General features: G+C 45.7%; 1 protein-coding gene across 1 annotated transcript in view; it reads left to right on the top strand.

The window, feature by feature from the left end:
- Positions 1-16,236, top strand: part of FAM189A1 (family with sequence similarity 189 member A1) — a 748,741-nt gene that overhangs the window by 667,439 nt on the left and 65,066 nt on the right. The window contains exons 6-7 of the mRNA XM_033920182.1: positions 8,449-8,609; positions 14,590-14,725. Coding sequence (XP_033776073.1) covers positions 8,449-8,609; positions 14,590-14,725 — 297 coding nt within the window. The remainder of the gene's footprint in view (positions 1-8,448; positions 8,610-14,589; positions 14,726-16,236) is intronic.

Raw genomic sequence — 16,236 nt, 5'->3', positions numbered from 1 at the left:
TACAAGGCTCATCACCAGCAGCAAAGAAGACATGCTGTATCTACTGAGAAAAGTCAAAGCCAAAAAGCATAACATGGTATTAGAACTGAACATAAACAAAACAAAGATCATGAAAATGTAAAATGATAAAGATTTTGAGCTTGAAGGTGATAGAATAGAAATCGTAAAGGATTTCAATCTCCTAGCAACTAGCAGGGAATAAATACCGTATTTTCACGCATATAACACGCGCGTTATACACAATTTTACAAACCGTGCATAACCATGCGTGTTATACGCGTGAGCGCGTTTTACAACTTTTTTTTACATAGTTCCCCCCCCCGATGTCCGATTCATCCCGCAGGACCGCTCGCACGCACCCGCACCCCCACCCCGAAGGACCGCTCGCACGCACCTGCACCCCCACCCCGAAGGACCGCTCGCACCCCCACAGCCTCCCAACCCCCCCCATCATGTAGAAGCTCCTACCGTTGTCCTGCTGCTTCCTCTTCCGGCGGTCCCGGCCCTTCTGTGAGCCCTGCGTCTGTGCTGCTTCCTCTTCCGGCGGTCCCACCCTTTCTCTGATGTCAGAGAAAAGGCGGGACCGCCGGAAGAGGAAGCAGCGCAGACGCAGGGCTCACAGAAGGGCCGGGACCACCGGCAGAGGAAGCAGCAGGACAACGGTAGGAGCTTCTACATGATGGGGGGGGTTGGGAGGCTGTGGGGGTGCGAGCGGTCCTTCGGGGTGGGGGTGCGGGTGCGAGTGCGTGCGAGCGGTCCTTTGGGGTGGGGGTGCAGGTGCGAGTGTGAGCGAGCGGTCCTTTGGGGTGGGGGAGCGAGCGGTCCTGCGGGGGGGTGAATCAGACGTCGGGGGGGCATCAGGCTTTCAGGGTGGGGACAGGACTTCAAGAGGGAGAGGAGAGTCGGGGCGGGCTAAAGGAGAGTCGGGGTGGCCAGAGGAGAGTCGGGGCGGGCGAATGGAGAGTCGGGTGGCGACGGGAGAGTCGGGGTGGCATGCGCGGTATACGGGTGTGTGCGGTATATAAAAATGTATTTACATAAATTACAGTTTCCTGCGCGCTATACCCGTGTGCGCGTTTTACACGGGTGCGCAGTATATGAGTGAAAATACGGTACTCCACAGAATAGCACTGGGTTGCTCTTCAATGAAGGCTCTTGACAAAGGCCCTCTTTTACTAAGGTGCGCTAACAGATTAGCGCACACTAATCGATTTAGCATGCGCTAAATGCTAACGCATGCATGTTAGTCTATGGATGCGTTAGCGTTTAGCGCACGCTAATTCGATTAGCGCGCACTAATCGATTAGCACACCTTAGTAAAAGAGGGGGAAAGTATTCAAAGGCAAGGAAATAACACTCCTAACAAAGATCAAACTTGGCCAAGCACTCATTTTCTCAGTGGTCAATTACAGATGCAGATGCTGGACACTATGGAAACAAGACAGAAAGAACATAAGAACATAAGCATTGCCTCTGCCGGGTCAGACCAGGGGTCCATCGTGCCCAGCAGTCTGCTCCCGCAGCAGCCCCCAGGTTCGTGACCTGTAAAGTCCTTACCTAAATTATTTATTCCCTATTCATTAGTACCTGTATAGTTACCCTCTATCTGTACCCTCTATCTGTACCCTTCTCCTTCAGGAAGTCATCCAATCCATGTTTGAAGCCCAATATTGTACTTTGCCCTATCACCTCCACTGGGAGCGCATTCCAGGTGTCCACCACCCTCTGAGTGAAGAAGAACTTCCTAGCATTCGTTTTGAATCTGTCTCCCTTCAATTTTTCTGAATGCCCTCTTGTTTTTGTTGGCCCTGTTAGTCTGAAGAATCTGTCCTTCTCCACCTTCTCTATGCCTTTCATGATTTTATAAGTCTCTATCATGTTCCCTCTAAGTCTCCGCTTCTCTAGGGTAAAGAGCCCCAGCTTCTCCAACCTTTCAGCATATGAAAGGTTTTCCATGCCCTTAATCATCCTTGTCGCTCTTCTCTGGACCCTCTTGAGTGTCGCCATATCCTTCTTAAGGTAGGGCAATCAGTATTGGACACAGTACTCCAGATGTAGGCGCACCATCGCTTGATACAGTGGTAGAATAACCTCCTTCGTTCTGGTAGTAATACCCTTTTTGATTATGCCCAACATTCTGTTCGCTTTCTTTGAGGCTGCTGCACATTGCGCCGCCGGCTTCATTGTTTTGTCCACCAAAACCCCCAGGTCTTTTTCTAGGCAGCCTTCCCCCAGTACCCTTCCTCCCATTGTATAGCTGTACATTGGGTTCCCCTTCCCCACATGCAAGACTTTACATTTCTCTACATTGAAGCTCATCTGCCATCTTTTTGCCCAGTCACTCAGTTTGTTCAGGTCTCCTTGTAATTCTTTGCATTCCTCAACAGTCCTGACTCTACTGGAGAGTTTTGTGTTGTCCGCAAATTTTATAACTTCGCACTTTGTCCCTATTTCCAGGTCATTTATGAATATATTGAACAGCAGCGGTCCCAACACTGACCCCTGTGGGACCCCACTTGTGACCCCTTTCCAGTCCGAGTAGTGCCCTTTTACTCCTACCCTCTGTTTCCTGTCCGCCAGCCAATTTCTGATCCATCTGTGCACATCCCCTACCACCTCTTGGCTCCACAGTTTCCTCAGTAGGTACCTTGTCGAAGGCTTTTTGGAAATCGAGATATACGATGTCTACGGTTCAATCGATGATCGATTCATTTGATCTTTGGTGCTGGAGAAGGATCTTGTGTGCTGTGGACCACCAAAAGAACTAACAAATCAAATCTGGAAGAGATCAAACCGACTATATCACTCAAAGCCCAAATGATAACGTTATGATTGTTTTATTTTGATTACACTGTCAGAACAGAAAGATCATTGGAGAAGGTCATTGTGTTTGGGAAGATCAAAGGAACCAGGCAAAGAGGGCAACCTACAATCAGATTGCTGGACAAGCTGAAAAAAACCATGGGGATGACCCTGGAGGACCTTACCGAACTAGCACAAAACCAGTCTCTTTTTAGATCTGTATTTCATCAAGTCGCTAAGACTCTAGCATGAGTCGATGGCACCTAACTAATGGCCCCTTCAGCCACTGTAGGCATGGTTAATGACGGAAATGGCCTTATGTGTCCCTGCAGACACGATTCTCATTTTCTCTGGGTCAATTTTTAAATAATTCCTAACCATCCAGATCTCTACTAATGAGAAACAGTACATAACAGGGTATGATATAAGGGACCTGAAGTAGCATTATCATCCACATATGAAAAAAATGAGATGCACATTTTTCACAGACTAATCTAATCTAATCTAAACCTTAAGTTTATATACCGCATCATCTCCATGATTATGGAGCTCGACACGGTTTACAAAAACTTAAAATACTACCAAATAAACTCAGAAAATAATTAAATAAAATCAGAGGAAGATGGGAGCCCTGAGGAACTTCACAGTGCATTCTCCTTTGGTTAGACACTTCAACCTTCCATTTCACCTCCACTCCCTAATACTCTGTGGAAGTTAGCTGGCCGGGAATGGCTCCTGGCTGGCTAAGTCTAGTTTGGTTGGCTATAAGAACATAAGAATAGCCTTACTGGGTCAGACCAATGGTCCATCAAGCCCAGTAGCCCATTCTCACGGTGGCCAATCCAGGTCACTAGTACCTGGCCAAAATCCAAGGAGTAGCAATATTCCATGCTACCGATCCAGAGTAAGCAGTCGCTTCCCCTATGTCTTTCTCAATGACAGACTATGGACTTTTCATGTATTCAGTATGTCACATGACATAGCCTGTCACCACTGATTGTCATCAGCTAACTGGCTAAAGCATACAGCCAGATAAACCCACCAGCTAAGTGTGAGCCGCTAACCTTTGCTTTGAATGTCTGGGATTGCCACCAACGACGGGAGGAAGCCAGGCTGCCTCCTGTGTTTCAGTATTGGGCTTCCAGATTTCTATTTGTTAAAACTCAGCAAACCATTTAAAATCTGAGCCAGCAACACCCAGCTCACTTGGGGGGGAGGGGGGTTATCAAGCTGCATTTTAGCATTAACCCACATTATTTGCCCTGTAATAGATGTTAAAGAGCAGTAATGTAAGTGCCATAATGCAGAATTAGTCAGATTAACCTGTGGTACATAGAAAAGAGATGCAAATGCAAGCCACATTATAGATAGTAAAATAACTCCGTTTTTCTCTTCATATGTTGCCTGGGGTTTCAGAAATTGGCACATCTGGTAGCTTGGTCTGAGAAGAGAATTTTAGATGTGATGTGATCATATTTTGTTGTAATATTTTGATTCACTCTATTAAGTGGAGATTCATCAGTCCATGCAAGATCTGCAATTGGATGAATATCCAACTGCTACCGCGGTCTCTGTTAGTTTCACGAATTTTCTGTGAATTCTAGGGTAAAAAAAGAACAATCATAGCAGCCTCCTCTTCCTCCTCTATGTGAACAAATTCTCGGTGCCATCTTAATTGGGTATTTTATTCAAATTCTACCTGTTCATTAAGCTTGTACTTAGTTGTCCCATAAATATTTGCTGCAAGCCCAGCACATACTACATTTCTAGAATTAGACAAATCTACATTTACTATAATGGAATGGTCTGTGCAAACCGACAACAGTATAAATTCACTACAACTTTCAAAGGCTATTTCTAGCCACTATACAGCTACAATTTTCAGAATGACATATTATTAAACATTTATAGAAAGTTATTGAAATTATGACTTGATATATTAAGGCTTACAGAGAACTTTCTCTCTCTTTTGGACTGACAATTTTACCTCTACTCCTTTTGGCCTGCTACATCAGGCCAAGCCAGAGCTGACATTGGGCACCATGGGTGGAGTATTAGGTTCAGACAGTAGTGTAAGTTCAAAGGGCCCAACAAGTGATTTTGTTGAGGATCCCTCATGGTTGCAGTGGCCTTCCCATCCCTCCCACCCTCCCCCCAAAACCAAAAAAAAGCTTAAAAGAAGCAACAAACATAAATCACTTCAAATAAATTGTTGCTCTGCCTCTCTCTCTTACTCTCCCAGTAATGAAAGAAACATATAAGCCCCCTCCCTCCCCATTGTTGTCATATGGCTGCTACTACTAAGAGAGGCTTATTCACTTCTCTCACAGGCAGGAGAGAGTATTTTTTTATTAGAAAAAGCTGAAAAGAGACCGGGTGGCAGCTTATTTAATAGTAAATCATGTTTACTGCTGCTGCCACCTCAGTGTGAGGTCTCTGGACCCTCTTCATGACTGGGGCCCCACGCATTATGGAGGGCTACTTGGATGAAATTTATGTCACAGTATTCAGAGATAGTTTAATCAATCTCTGTATCAGTTCCAAGTCATATTTTTGCACCTGCTCCCATGGTCCATAGTTAGCACTGCTACTTAAACTGTCTTACAGTTTTAAAGGTATTTTTTGGCTGGCCCATTCTCTACGCCATGCCAGACAAGTCAGACCCACTTTGACAAGAAATTCTTGGAATGTGTGGTAACAGGACCTAAAAACAAAATCAATATCTTCCCACGTGTTCTGCACTTAAACCCATAACAAAGGATTTTGGTTTCAGTCTTGGAAGGAAAGAGCTGATTGGAGCAAAATAATTTTTCCAAAACTAACAAAGCTTAGAAAATGCTTTGGTTTGACAGTAACAATACTGAACATTTCTGATCTGGACTTAATTCTAAATGGCCTGCGAGGACCAGCACAAGATGTAGAAGTAGAAGGGACGCTGGGAAGCAGTGATCACAATATGATCCGCTTTGATCTGGACGCAGGGGAGAAACATCAGTCCAAAACGACAGCCACGGCACTGAACTTCCGAAAAGGGAATTACGAAGGGATGAGACTCATGGTAGGGAAGAAGATTAAGAAGAGTATAAGCACTGTAAAAACGCTAGAGCAAGTTTGGTCCCTTTTTAAGGACACAGTCACCGAGGCGCAAAATATATATATATACCGCGTATCAACAAGGGATCCAAGAGGAAAAAGAACAAAGAACCGGCATGGCTCACTGTAGAGGTGAAGGAAACGATCAGAGACAAGAAAACTTCATTTAAGGAATGGAAAAGGTCAAAAACGGATGAAAACTGGAACAAGCACAAACAACATCAACGCAGGTGCCATAAGGCAGTAAAAGGGGCCAAAAGAGACTACGAGGAAAAATTAGCCAAGGAGGCGAAGAACTTCAAGCCGTTCTTTCGATATATTAAGGGGAAACGACCCACAAAGGAAGTGGTGGGACTGTTGGATGACCATGGAATAAAGGGAGCACTAAAGGAGGACAAAGCAATCGCTTTTTGCATCTGTATTTACCGAAGAAGATGTACACAGCATACTGGAACCCATCAGGCTATATGCTGGAAACGAAGGCGGAAAGCTGACAGGATTGACGGTCAGTCTAGAGGAGGTATGTAGGCAGATTGATAGGCTTAAGAGCGATAAATCCCCGGGACCGGATGGCATCCATCCAAGGGTCATCAAGGAACTGAAAGGACCATAGCTGAACTGCTTCAACTAATAGCCAATCTGTCGATCAAATCGGGAAAGATTCCGGAAGACTGGAAGATAGCGAATGTTACACCTATCTTCAAGAAAGGTTTGAGGGGAGATCCAGGGAACTACAGACCGGTGAGTCTGACCTCTGTACCGGGAAAGATGGTAGAGTCACTGATAAAGGACAGCATTATTGATCACCTTGACGGAAACAGGCTGATGAGGACCAGTCAGCACGGTTTTAGCAAAGGCAGATTGTGTTTGACGAACTTGCTGCACTTCTTTGAGGGAGTAAACAGACAGGTAGACAAGGGCGATCCAGTCGACATTGTATATCTGGATTTTCAGAAGGTGTTCGACAAGGTTCCGTATGAATGACTACTTCGGAAAATTGCAAGCCATGGAATTGAGGGTGAAATACTCACGTGGATTAAAATCTGGCTGGAGCATAGGAAACAGAGAGTGGGAGTAATGGACAATACTCGGACTGGAAGAGCGTCACCAGTGGGGTGCCGCAGGGCTCGGTGCTTGGACCCGTGCTCTTTAACATCTTTATAAATGATCTGGACATAGGTACGACGAGCGAGGTGATTAAATTTGCGGAAGATACGAAGTTATTCAGAGTAGTAAAGACGCAGGGGGATTGCGAAGATCTGCAACGTGACATAAGCTCGAGGAATGGGCATCGACATGGCAAATGAGGTTCAACATGGATAAGTGTAAAGTGATGCATGTCGGTAACAAAAATCTCATGCATGAATACAGGATGTCCTGGGCGGTACTTGGAGAGACCTCCCAGGAAAGGGACTTGGGAGTTCTGATCGACAAGTCGATGAAGCCGTCCACACAATGTGCGGTGGCAGCGAAAAGAGCAAACAGAATGCTAGGAATGATAAAGAAGGGGATCATGAACAGATCAGAGAAGGTTATCATGCCGCTGTACTGGGCCATGGTACGCCCTCACCTGGAGTACTACGTCCAGCACTGGTCGCCGTACCTGAAGAAGGACACGGTACTACTCGAAAGGGTCCAGAGAAGAGCAACTAAGATGTTTAAGGGGCTGGAGGAGGTGCCGTACAGCGAAAGATTAGAGAAACTGGGCCTCTTCTCTCTCGAACAGAGGAGATTGAGAGGGGACATGATCGAAACATTCAAGGTACTGAAGGGAATAGACTTAGTAGATAAGGACAGGTTGTTCACCCTCTCCAAGGTAGGGAGAACAAGAGGGCACTCTCTAAAGTTGAAAGGGGATAGATTCCGTACAAACGTAAGGAAGTTCTTCTTCACCCAGAGAGTGATAGAAAGCTGGAACACCCTTCCAGAGGCTGTTATAGGGGAAAACACCCTTCAAGGATTCAAGACAAAGTTAGACAAGTTTCTGTTGAACAAGAACGTGCGCTGGTAGGGCTAGTCTTAGACCAGAGGGCCGCCGCGTGAGCGGACTGCTGGGCATGATGGACCACTGGTCTGACTCAGCAGTGGCAATTCTTATGTTCTTATCAGAGAGAGAGAGAGAAGAAGAATAAACACAGAGCTTGCCTCTTTGTAGCTTTTAAATATATTTTTTTAATATTATTTTTATTGAAAATGGCACGAAGGCCCAGACAGGCAAATACAATCAATAAAATAACAGTAACAGGACAGGAAAAACCAAGAAGGGAACGGGGAAACCAAGATGGTATGGGATGGCCTATAGTTTGGTACTCTTGACATTGACCTGCTTTTACTGGACTAATAGTATTGTAGCTTTTATATTCTTTCCATTTTTCACATTCACTGCATCACTGTGAACTATTGTCAAGTCTCCTGCCTAGTCTTAAAAGTATGCATTTGAAGTCATCATTAAAATAGACATCTCATCAGAGCTGTGTAAATTATGCTGTCAATGAACTGAGAGGAACTTAACAAATCATATTATTAAATTGTGGTTTTTTTAATCCCCCTCAGTTTCTGCCTCACAGGCCTCATTCAACAAATGCTGACTGCATGACGCCCCATGGAACCATCCTCCACCAGACTTTGGATTTTGATGAATTCATACCTCCAATACCACCTCCACCTTATTATCCACCTGAGTATACCTGCACACCTGTAATGGAAGCACAGAGGTGAATATATTATTCCAAATTTTCTTCTAGTTCACTGGCATAGGCAAGTCTCCAGAAGATATCTATGGTACTGTTTTCTTTATCATAGACACTATACTGGCATATTTGGCTGTGTACCTATGAGGGGCCGCTGAAAAGTTCTCAGTCCAGCCAACAAAGGGGTAGTATCCATCAAGGCTATATACTTAGGTGCAGATTCAATTGTAGGTAGCGGTAGGCATGCTACCGCTGTCTAACCAGCCAATCGGGAAGCACATTTTCAAAAACAAAAACCTCTGAGGCAGGCCGCCTACACTGAACAACAAAATGAAAAAGATAAGTTTATAGCTTATTGAGCTTAAAAACTGTTCAACAATTTGATTAAATTATTGATGACAGCACTTTAATTAAATATGCACTTTGTGGTATAAAGCACTTTAAAAAAATTATCAAAATTATCAAAAATTATCAGCAGGTCCAGTGAGGAGGCCAGTGCCGAAAGTACTATAGCCATTGAAAATACTTGGCTAATACTGGCACTTCTGAAGTCCTTGCTAGGATATGATACTATGTTGATCTGAACTGCTATGTGTATTATAGTATCTACACATTGAGCTGCATGTTAATACTGTTAAAGAATGATGAGCACTATTGAAGAATAGTGTGAGCCTTTGATGAATAGCCCTTCTTGTAGAGACTAGTGCACTCAAGAGCCGGAATCCAGTCGGGTTTTCAGGATTTCCCCAATGAATATGCATGAGATCTATTTGCATGCACTGCTTTCAATGCATATTCATTGGGGAAATCCTGAAAACCCCACTGGATTCCGGCCCTCGAGGACTGGAGTTGCCCACCCCTGGACTAGTGCAAGCTGTGGAAGAGTCATGTGTGCTACTGGAGAATAATGGTTTCAGCAGCTGAAGAATAGCTGCACTATTGGAGAATAGTGTGAACTGTTTAAGAACTATTGATGCTATTGATGACATGACACCCCAAATGAAAAACATTTTATAACAGATCAAAGAACAAAGACCCAGAAATAGCGCAATGAATGAAGCAAAAAGAAAAGGTTCCAGTGCATACCCCTCTTCAGACCTCTCCCCATTCTCCATTTGTAATCCTGTGATTCCCTTCCTCTCCACTGTTGGTTTTTTTTCCTCCCTTCTATGTGATGTTACTTTATCCCCGCTTCCCCATCTACTTTTAACACCATATCCCTCTCATTGATGTGATGTATCCACTATTCCCCATGCTTCATTATGGGCTTCTTAACTTGTGAAATCGCTTTGAACCTGTACTGGATAAGTGTGATACAGAAATTCAGATTAGATTAATCTGCAGTTCATTGTCTATTACAGTAGATTATGCTTAAGAAATTTTTCCTTTCACTTGCTTTCAAAAACAAAACATTATTCTGTCATGTCCCTTTCAGGTTCCATATACTAGGGGCTCCGTTTATCAAGCTGCGCTAGCGGTTTAACGCGCGTAATAGTCGGAGAGGCAGGAGAGAGCAGCCGGAGCGCCAGCGAGTGAAGGAAATCACTCGCGGTATGCTCCGACCGCCTCTTCCTGCACTAAAGTCGGGCCTCACCAATCAGGACTCACATTTCATTGGATCAGTAGGTATTAGACATCATTCAGAGAGGCACAAGATAGACTTCTTCTGCCTGCATCCAGATCTGTTTCAGGACTCTCTGGCAGGTTGGCCAGAACAGGAGTCCCGAGTCCTTGCTACTGTGCAATGTCTCTTAGACATCAGAGTGAAAGAACCAGTTCCAGAACACGAATCGGGCTTAGGCAGATACTCCTTGTACTTCATTGTACCAAAAAAAGGCTCGGAAGACTGGAGGCCTGTTCTGGATCTAAAGTTGGTCAACCGCTTCTTGCGGATTTCAGTGCACACATTCATAGCTGCTGTCTCTCCAGGGGAGTTTCTAGTGTCCTTGGATCTCACGGAGGCTTGCCACCATATTCCAATCTATCAGGAACATCGCAGGTTTTTGTGTTTCCATGTTTTACAACAGCATTTCCAGTTCGCTGCACTGCTCTTTGGCCTTGCGACGGCATCTTGTACTTTCACCAAGGTGATGGTATTTGTGGTCACCTTTCTCTGCCGGCAGGAGATCCAGGGCCATCTTTACTTGGACAATTGGTTGATCTTAGCCCTATCTCGTCCGGAGTGGAAAGTGCAGTGGAGACAGTAGTGTCTCTGTTTTAGGCGTTGGGATGGTTTGAAAACTTCAAGAGGAGCAACTTGAAACCTTCCCAGTCCCTGGAGTATCTGGGTTAGAGAATGACACGGTGAAAAAATTGGTCCCCGTCACCGCCCCGTCCCCGTCTCACCATCCCCGTCACCGCCCCGTCCCCGTCTCACCATCCCCGTCACCGCCCCGTCCCCGTCTCACCATCCTCTTCACCGCCCCGTCACCGCCACTGCAATCCCATTCACTTTTCTTTATTTACGTATAAAGGAAACATTCTTTAAAACTTTAAAACTTTAAAACTTAGTTAAATATTAGTTAATAACTATACAAAAACAAAACACGCAGAGAAAAAATTAATTAATATAAATTCTCAAAACTGACACATTTTGATCACTAAATTTAAAATAGTTATTTTTCATACAGTTTTTCAATCACTAATCTTCCACCACCCCTGGGGCTAGCAATGCAAAAACAAACACGACATGTACTTTAAATGCTTACAATGTTAGCCTATATGGTAAGTAGACGCTGCCGCTGTACCTAATCGCGGCAAAGATCTCCCTGCCGTGATTAGCATAGTGACCGCGGCTACGGCTGCAAGTCTCCCCTCCCCCCAGCGATCACGGCAGGAGGGCACCCAACCCCTCCTGTAGACCCCCCCAACGGCCCTCCCGACAATCGCAGCAGAAGGGTACCCAACCCCTCCTGCCGGTCCTCCCAATGGCCTCCCCTAAGATCGCCGGCAGGAGGGTACCCAACCCCTCCTGCTGGACCCCCCCCCAACGAACCCTCCCACCCCGGAACCCCCTTAGTCTTACTTTCCAAGTTGGACCGGACGGCTCCTCACACGTATGGCCAGCAGGCTTGCCTCCGTCCAAATGAGGCGGGCCCGCCCCTACCCTGCCCAACCCACAGGATCCTAGGGCCTGATTGGTCTAGGCACCTAAAGCCACTCCCGCTATAGGAGGGGCCTTAGGTGCTTGGGCCAATCAGGCCCTAGGATCCTGTGGGTTAGGCAGGGGAGGGGAGGGGCGGGCCCGCCTCATTTGGACGGAGGCAGGCCTGCTGGCCAGACGAGCGAGGAGCTGTCCGGTCCAACTTGGAAAGTAAGACTAAGGGTGGTGTTTCGGGATGGCGGGGTTTGTTGGGGGAGGGACCGGCAGGAGGGGTTGGGCACCCTCCTATTGGCGATATAGGGGGCCATTGGGGGTGCTGGCAGGAGGGGTTGGGCACCCTCCTACCAGTGAGGGCGATCGTCGGGGGGGGGGCGGGTTCTATTGGCAGGAAGGGTTGATCTGACAAATGAGGAGCACGGTGAAAACACAGGTAAATTGCGGTTCCTAGAGGGGGGGACATTGGCCTGCGGGGACAAATCTATTCACCGTTTTTGCGGTCGGTGAAAGGATTTGTCCCCGCGTCTGCGGCGATTTGCTAATGAGGTCACCATAACCCGCAGCCAAACCGCAGCCACGCAGCGGTTCGCTGCGGGGATCGCTCCCCGTGTCATTCTCTAATCTGGGTCTTCTCTTTGAAACCAGGCAGGGTCATATGTTTCTTCTGAAGGTAGGCAGACAGAAACTTCAACAGCAAATCAGAGCTCTTGTGGACTGTCCGGCTCCCACAGCCTAGCTTTATCTTCAGGATATGGGATCCATGACAGCCTCATTGGAGGCAGTCCCCTAGGCCCAAGCTCAGATGTGCCCGTTACGGGAGTCCCTCCTCTCCGCTGCATCATCCCCTTCAGATGTCGCTCCCCTGGACAGAGCCAGCTCACAGCAGCTTGAGCTGGTGGCTTCAGGGGGAGGTTCTCCGCCAGAGCAGGCTTCTACGGATATCAAAATGGATGACTCTTATGACAGATTCCAGCCTGTCAGGGTGGGGTGCTCACTGTGGAGACCATTACATTCAGTTGCAGTGGACTTTTCATCAGAAACATTGGTCGATCAATCATCTGGAGCTCAGGGCAATTTGGCTGGCATTACTCACTCTCCAGCCCCTTCTAGAAGGAAAAGTGGTGCGGGTCATCTCTGACAACGCCACAGCAGTGGCATACATAAATTTTCAAGGGGGCACAAGAAGTGCTTCCTTGGGCCCGGAGACTCACATGCTATTTTTCTGAGTGGAAGCTCATCTTCTGTCTCTCTCAGCGACCCATGTGGTTGGAGTCGACAACATTCAGGCAGACTTCCTCAGCCAACAGATTTTGGACCCGGGTTAATGGTCCTTCTCCAGAAGGCATGCTGTCTGATTGTGCAGCACTGTGGTCATCCCCAGGTGGACTTGATGGCTTCAGCAGAGAACTCAAAGGCCAGGTGCTTTTTCAGTCGACGAATGTAGTAAGGAAGCCTAGGATTGGATGCCTTGGTTCAGCCCTGGCCAGTTCACAAGCTTCTGTATGTGTTCCCTCCATGGCTTTTGGTTGATCGGGTTAACCACTGGATAGCAATGCATCCCAGCCAGGTGATTCTAATAGCTCCAGATTGGTCTCGTCACCCTTGGTATGCGGATTTCGTCCGTCTTCAGCAGGATGAGAAGCTCTGGCTACCTCTTCATCAATACCTTTTCAGTTAAGGGCTGATGCCCATGGAGAACCCAAGGCGCTTTGGTCTACTATGACCTCTTATGCCAAAGCCTGGAAGGCTTTCCAATAGTGGTGTGCTAAGGATCAAGTGGAGCCTTGGAGGGCCTCCCCATTTCAGTGGTCCTTTCTTTTCTTCAGGAGGGCCTTTCATGTTTTCGAGCACGCAGAGGCACTACTTCAACTAGAAGTGTGGCTGCATCATGGGCAGAGTCTCACGTGATTCATCCTGATGAAATTTGCAGGGCGGCTACTCGGTCCTTTCTTCATACTTATACCTAGTTTTACCAAGTGAATATGGCAGCTCGTTCTGATGCCACTTTTGGGACCTCGGTGTTGAGGGCAGATTCTTTTGTCCCTCCCTAGCTGTTACCATTGCTTTGGTACATCACAGTCCTAGTTTATGGAATCTGGAAGGAATGGAGCAGAATGGAAGATTAGGTTTCTCCTTTCGATAATCTTCTTTCTGTTGGTCCCTGTAGGATTCCATATGACCCGCTCTCTCTGTATGCACTCAGTTGTTGAATAACCTGCTTCTTTCTGCCTCAATTGTTCTCCTTGCAGTCTTGAAGTCTTTCCAGCCAGTTGATGGATCCTGTGAGCAGTGTTCCACTTCTGTGAGAATGCTCTCTTGAAGGCTGTCTCATGTGGATGCTCATTGCATGCAGCAGGTTAGTTCTACATTGTTCCTCAATGTTTGGCTGGATTGCCTTTGTGCATGTTTATTACTTATTTCATGTTTTGCAGAGCAGACCAGTTCAGAATTTGTTTGTGTTGCTGGAGATCTTCTTCCGTACCCCTTTGTCATAGATTGTTCAGGCATGTTACTTGGCTTTGGGACTTAAATAGCTCTTAGGCTAAAGGGGTGGAGCATGTGCTCAGAAAAGTATTGTATTTCTGCAACTCCTGGATTGTGGGTTGGGATTGAACACCTAGCATATGGAATTCTACAGGGACTAACAGAAAGAAGATTATCGAAGGTAGAAACCTAATCTTCCATTGCACCAATGCCTAGTGAATGAAAGCTTCATATTTGTTATCTATACATTCTATGAAGTGCTTTGTGGTAAGTTTGCCATTAATTTGGAAAAAATATATTATTCCTGAAGTGTTGGCATAGAAACTGTCATTAAGTATACATTTAGAAACAGTCCAAGATATGTACTAATTGTGCATAAAGGCAATTGTTATACTTACATTATTTTTATTTTCTGTTTAGAGGGCTTCATTTGGACTTTCCACATTCCCCCTTCAGTGCTTTGTATGAAGTTGCTATTAACAGCCCTGGAATGTTATATCCATCTGAGCTTCCTCCGCCATATGAAGCAGTGATAGGGCAAACCCCTGCAAGCCAGGTAAGAAACTAATTTCAAAATAATTATTTACTTTCCTCCACTTTTCTGGTTGATAAAATAAATTCAAAAAGACCAGGTTAGCAATTAATTAGCAGCTCAGTGGCTCCTTTCCTAAGGGTACAGGAACTGATTAACCTGTTTAGAAATTTAGAAAATGATCTGCTTTTTACTGCTCTATCAGAGAGACAGAGTGATTTTTTTTTTTTTTCCTGAGCAAGCGAGAGAATGCTTCCCAACATCTGGAGACAAAATATTCTCTCATCCTGTTCATGATTTATTGTTGCAAAAGTTGTAGCATTAGTGCTGCAGTAAGTAAGGACTAGACCAAGACTAGGTTCCCGCCCCCCTCCTTCTTCAGGCAGCATGTAAAATGTGATTTTCTTTTCTCCTGTAGCAGAAGTAAAATATCCACTGTGGTCTTGGTATATTAAATATTAGTGCTCCAGGTGATTATGGGTGAAATTGGTAGCATAGCAAGGGTGAGAGGCACCTGGGATGGTGGCAACCCTTCCCTGCCCTTGTCTCCTTCCCTGAACCCCCTGCTATGCGCCCCCCATCCCTCTAGTTGTTCACCACCGCGACCAGTAACTTCAACATGCTCTTCGCGATCGTGCTTTCTTATACATGGCACCTGGACATGATCAGTGGGAACCGGCACAGTCGCAAGGAACACGTTGAAGTTGTTACTCGCGGCGGTGAGGAAGGGAAGGGGGGCATGGAGGAAGGGAAGGGTGGCACACATGCAGTGGGGAGAGGAGTAGGAAGCGGAAGGGCAGAGAGGAGGAGGGGTGCCTGCGCCTTCACTATGATGGTGCCTTGGATGGACCGCCCCTCCCCTTACTACACCACTGGGTGAAACAGTTGTGCATATGTGCTTTGAAAATTATGGATCCCATATTTAAAAAATGCTGAGCTTTTAAGTTACCTTCCTAAATTTGTGTCCTATTTTCAGCCACATTTAAAAACATAACTTTTCAGTTGAAAATTTATCTTAATAGAGGAACTTTAAATGTTGCACTAATAAATTTAGATTTGCCATTCATTTGCCTAGATTGATGAGCCTAATGCTGAAAATCAGTGCTAAGCTCTTACCTTCTTTTCCCCGTCCTAAATCTGTCCCTGTTACCACCCACATTTTATGCTCCTAGATTAAATAGTTTAGTGAAATTGAGCTGCATAAAAAGCAGTCCTGTCATATGTGGTTCATCTTATGTAGTTAAGGGCTGACTATTCCATTTAACCGCATAAAGTTTAGCAGCCAACATGCAACCAGATATTCAGGTCCAGTGTTTGGGAATGGGCCAGCATTGAATATCCAGAAATGAAGCTGTTGGCAGATATAAAAAACACTGACCACTACCGGCTAAATATCGGCTGGAATATTATTAAAGAACAATTATAGAAATATTTACAAAGGGCTAAATTTCTATATATGTTGCCTAAAAAAATTGGTGCATATCACTATGTATCTTAATACTAATAGAAAGAGAGAGACAGATGACAGTAATGAA

This window comes from Geotrypetes seraphini, chromosome 14, assembly GCF_902459505.1.
Source record: "Geotrypetes seraphini chromosome 14, aGeoSer1.1, whole genome shotgun sequence".
NCBI lineage: Eukaryota > Metazoa > Chordata > Amphibia > Gymnophiona > Dermophiidae > Geotrypetes > Geotrypetes seraphini.
This window is presented reverse-complemented; position numbering and strand designations above follow the sequence as displayed.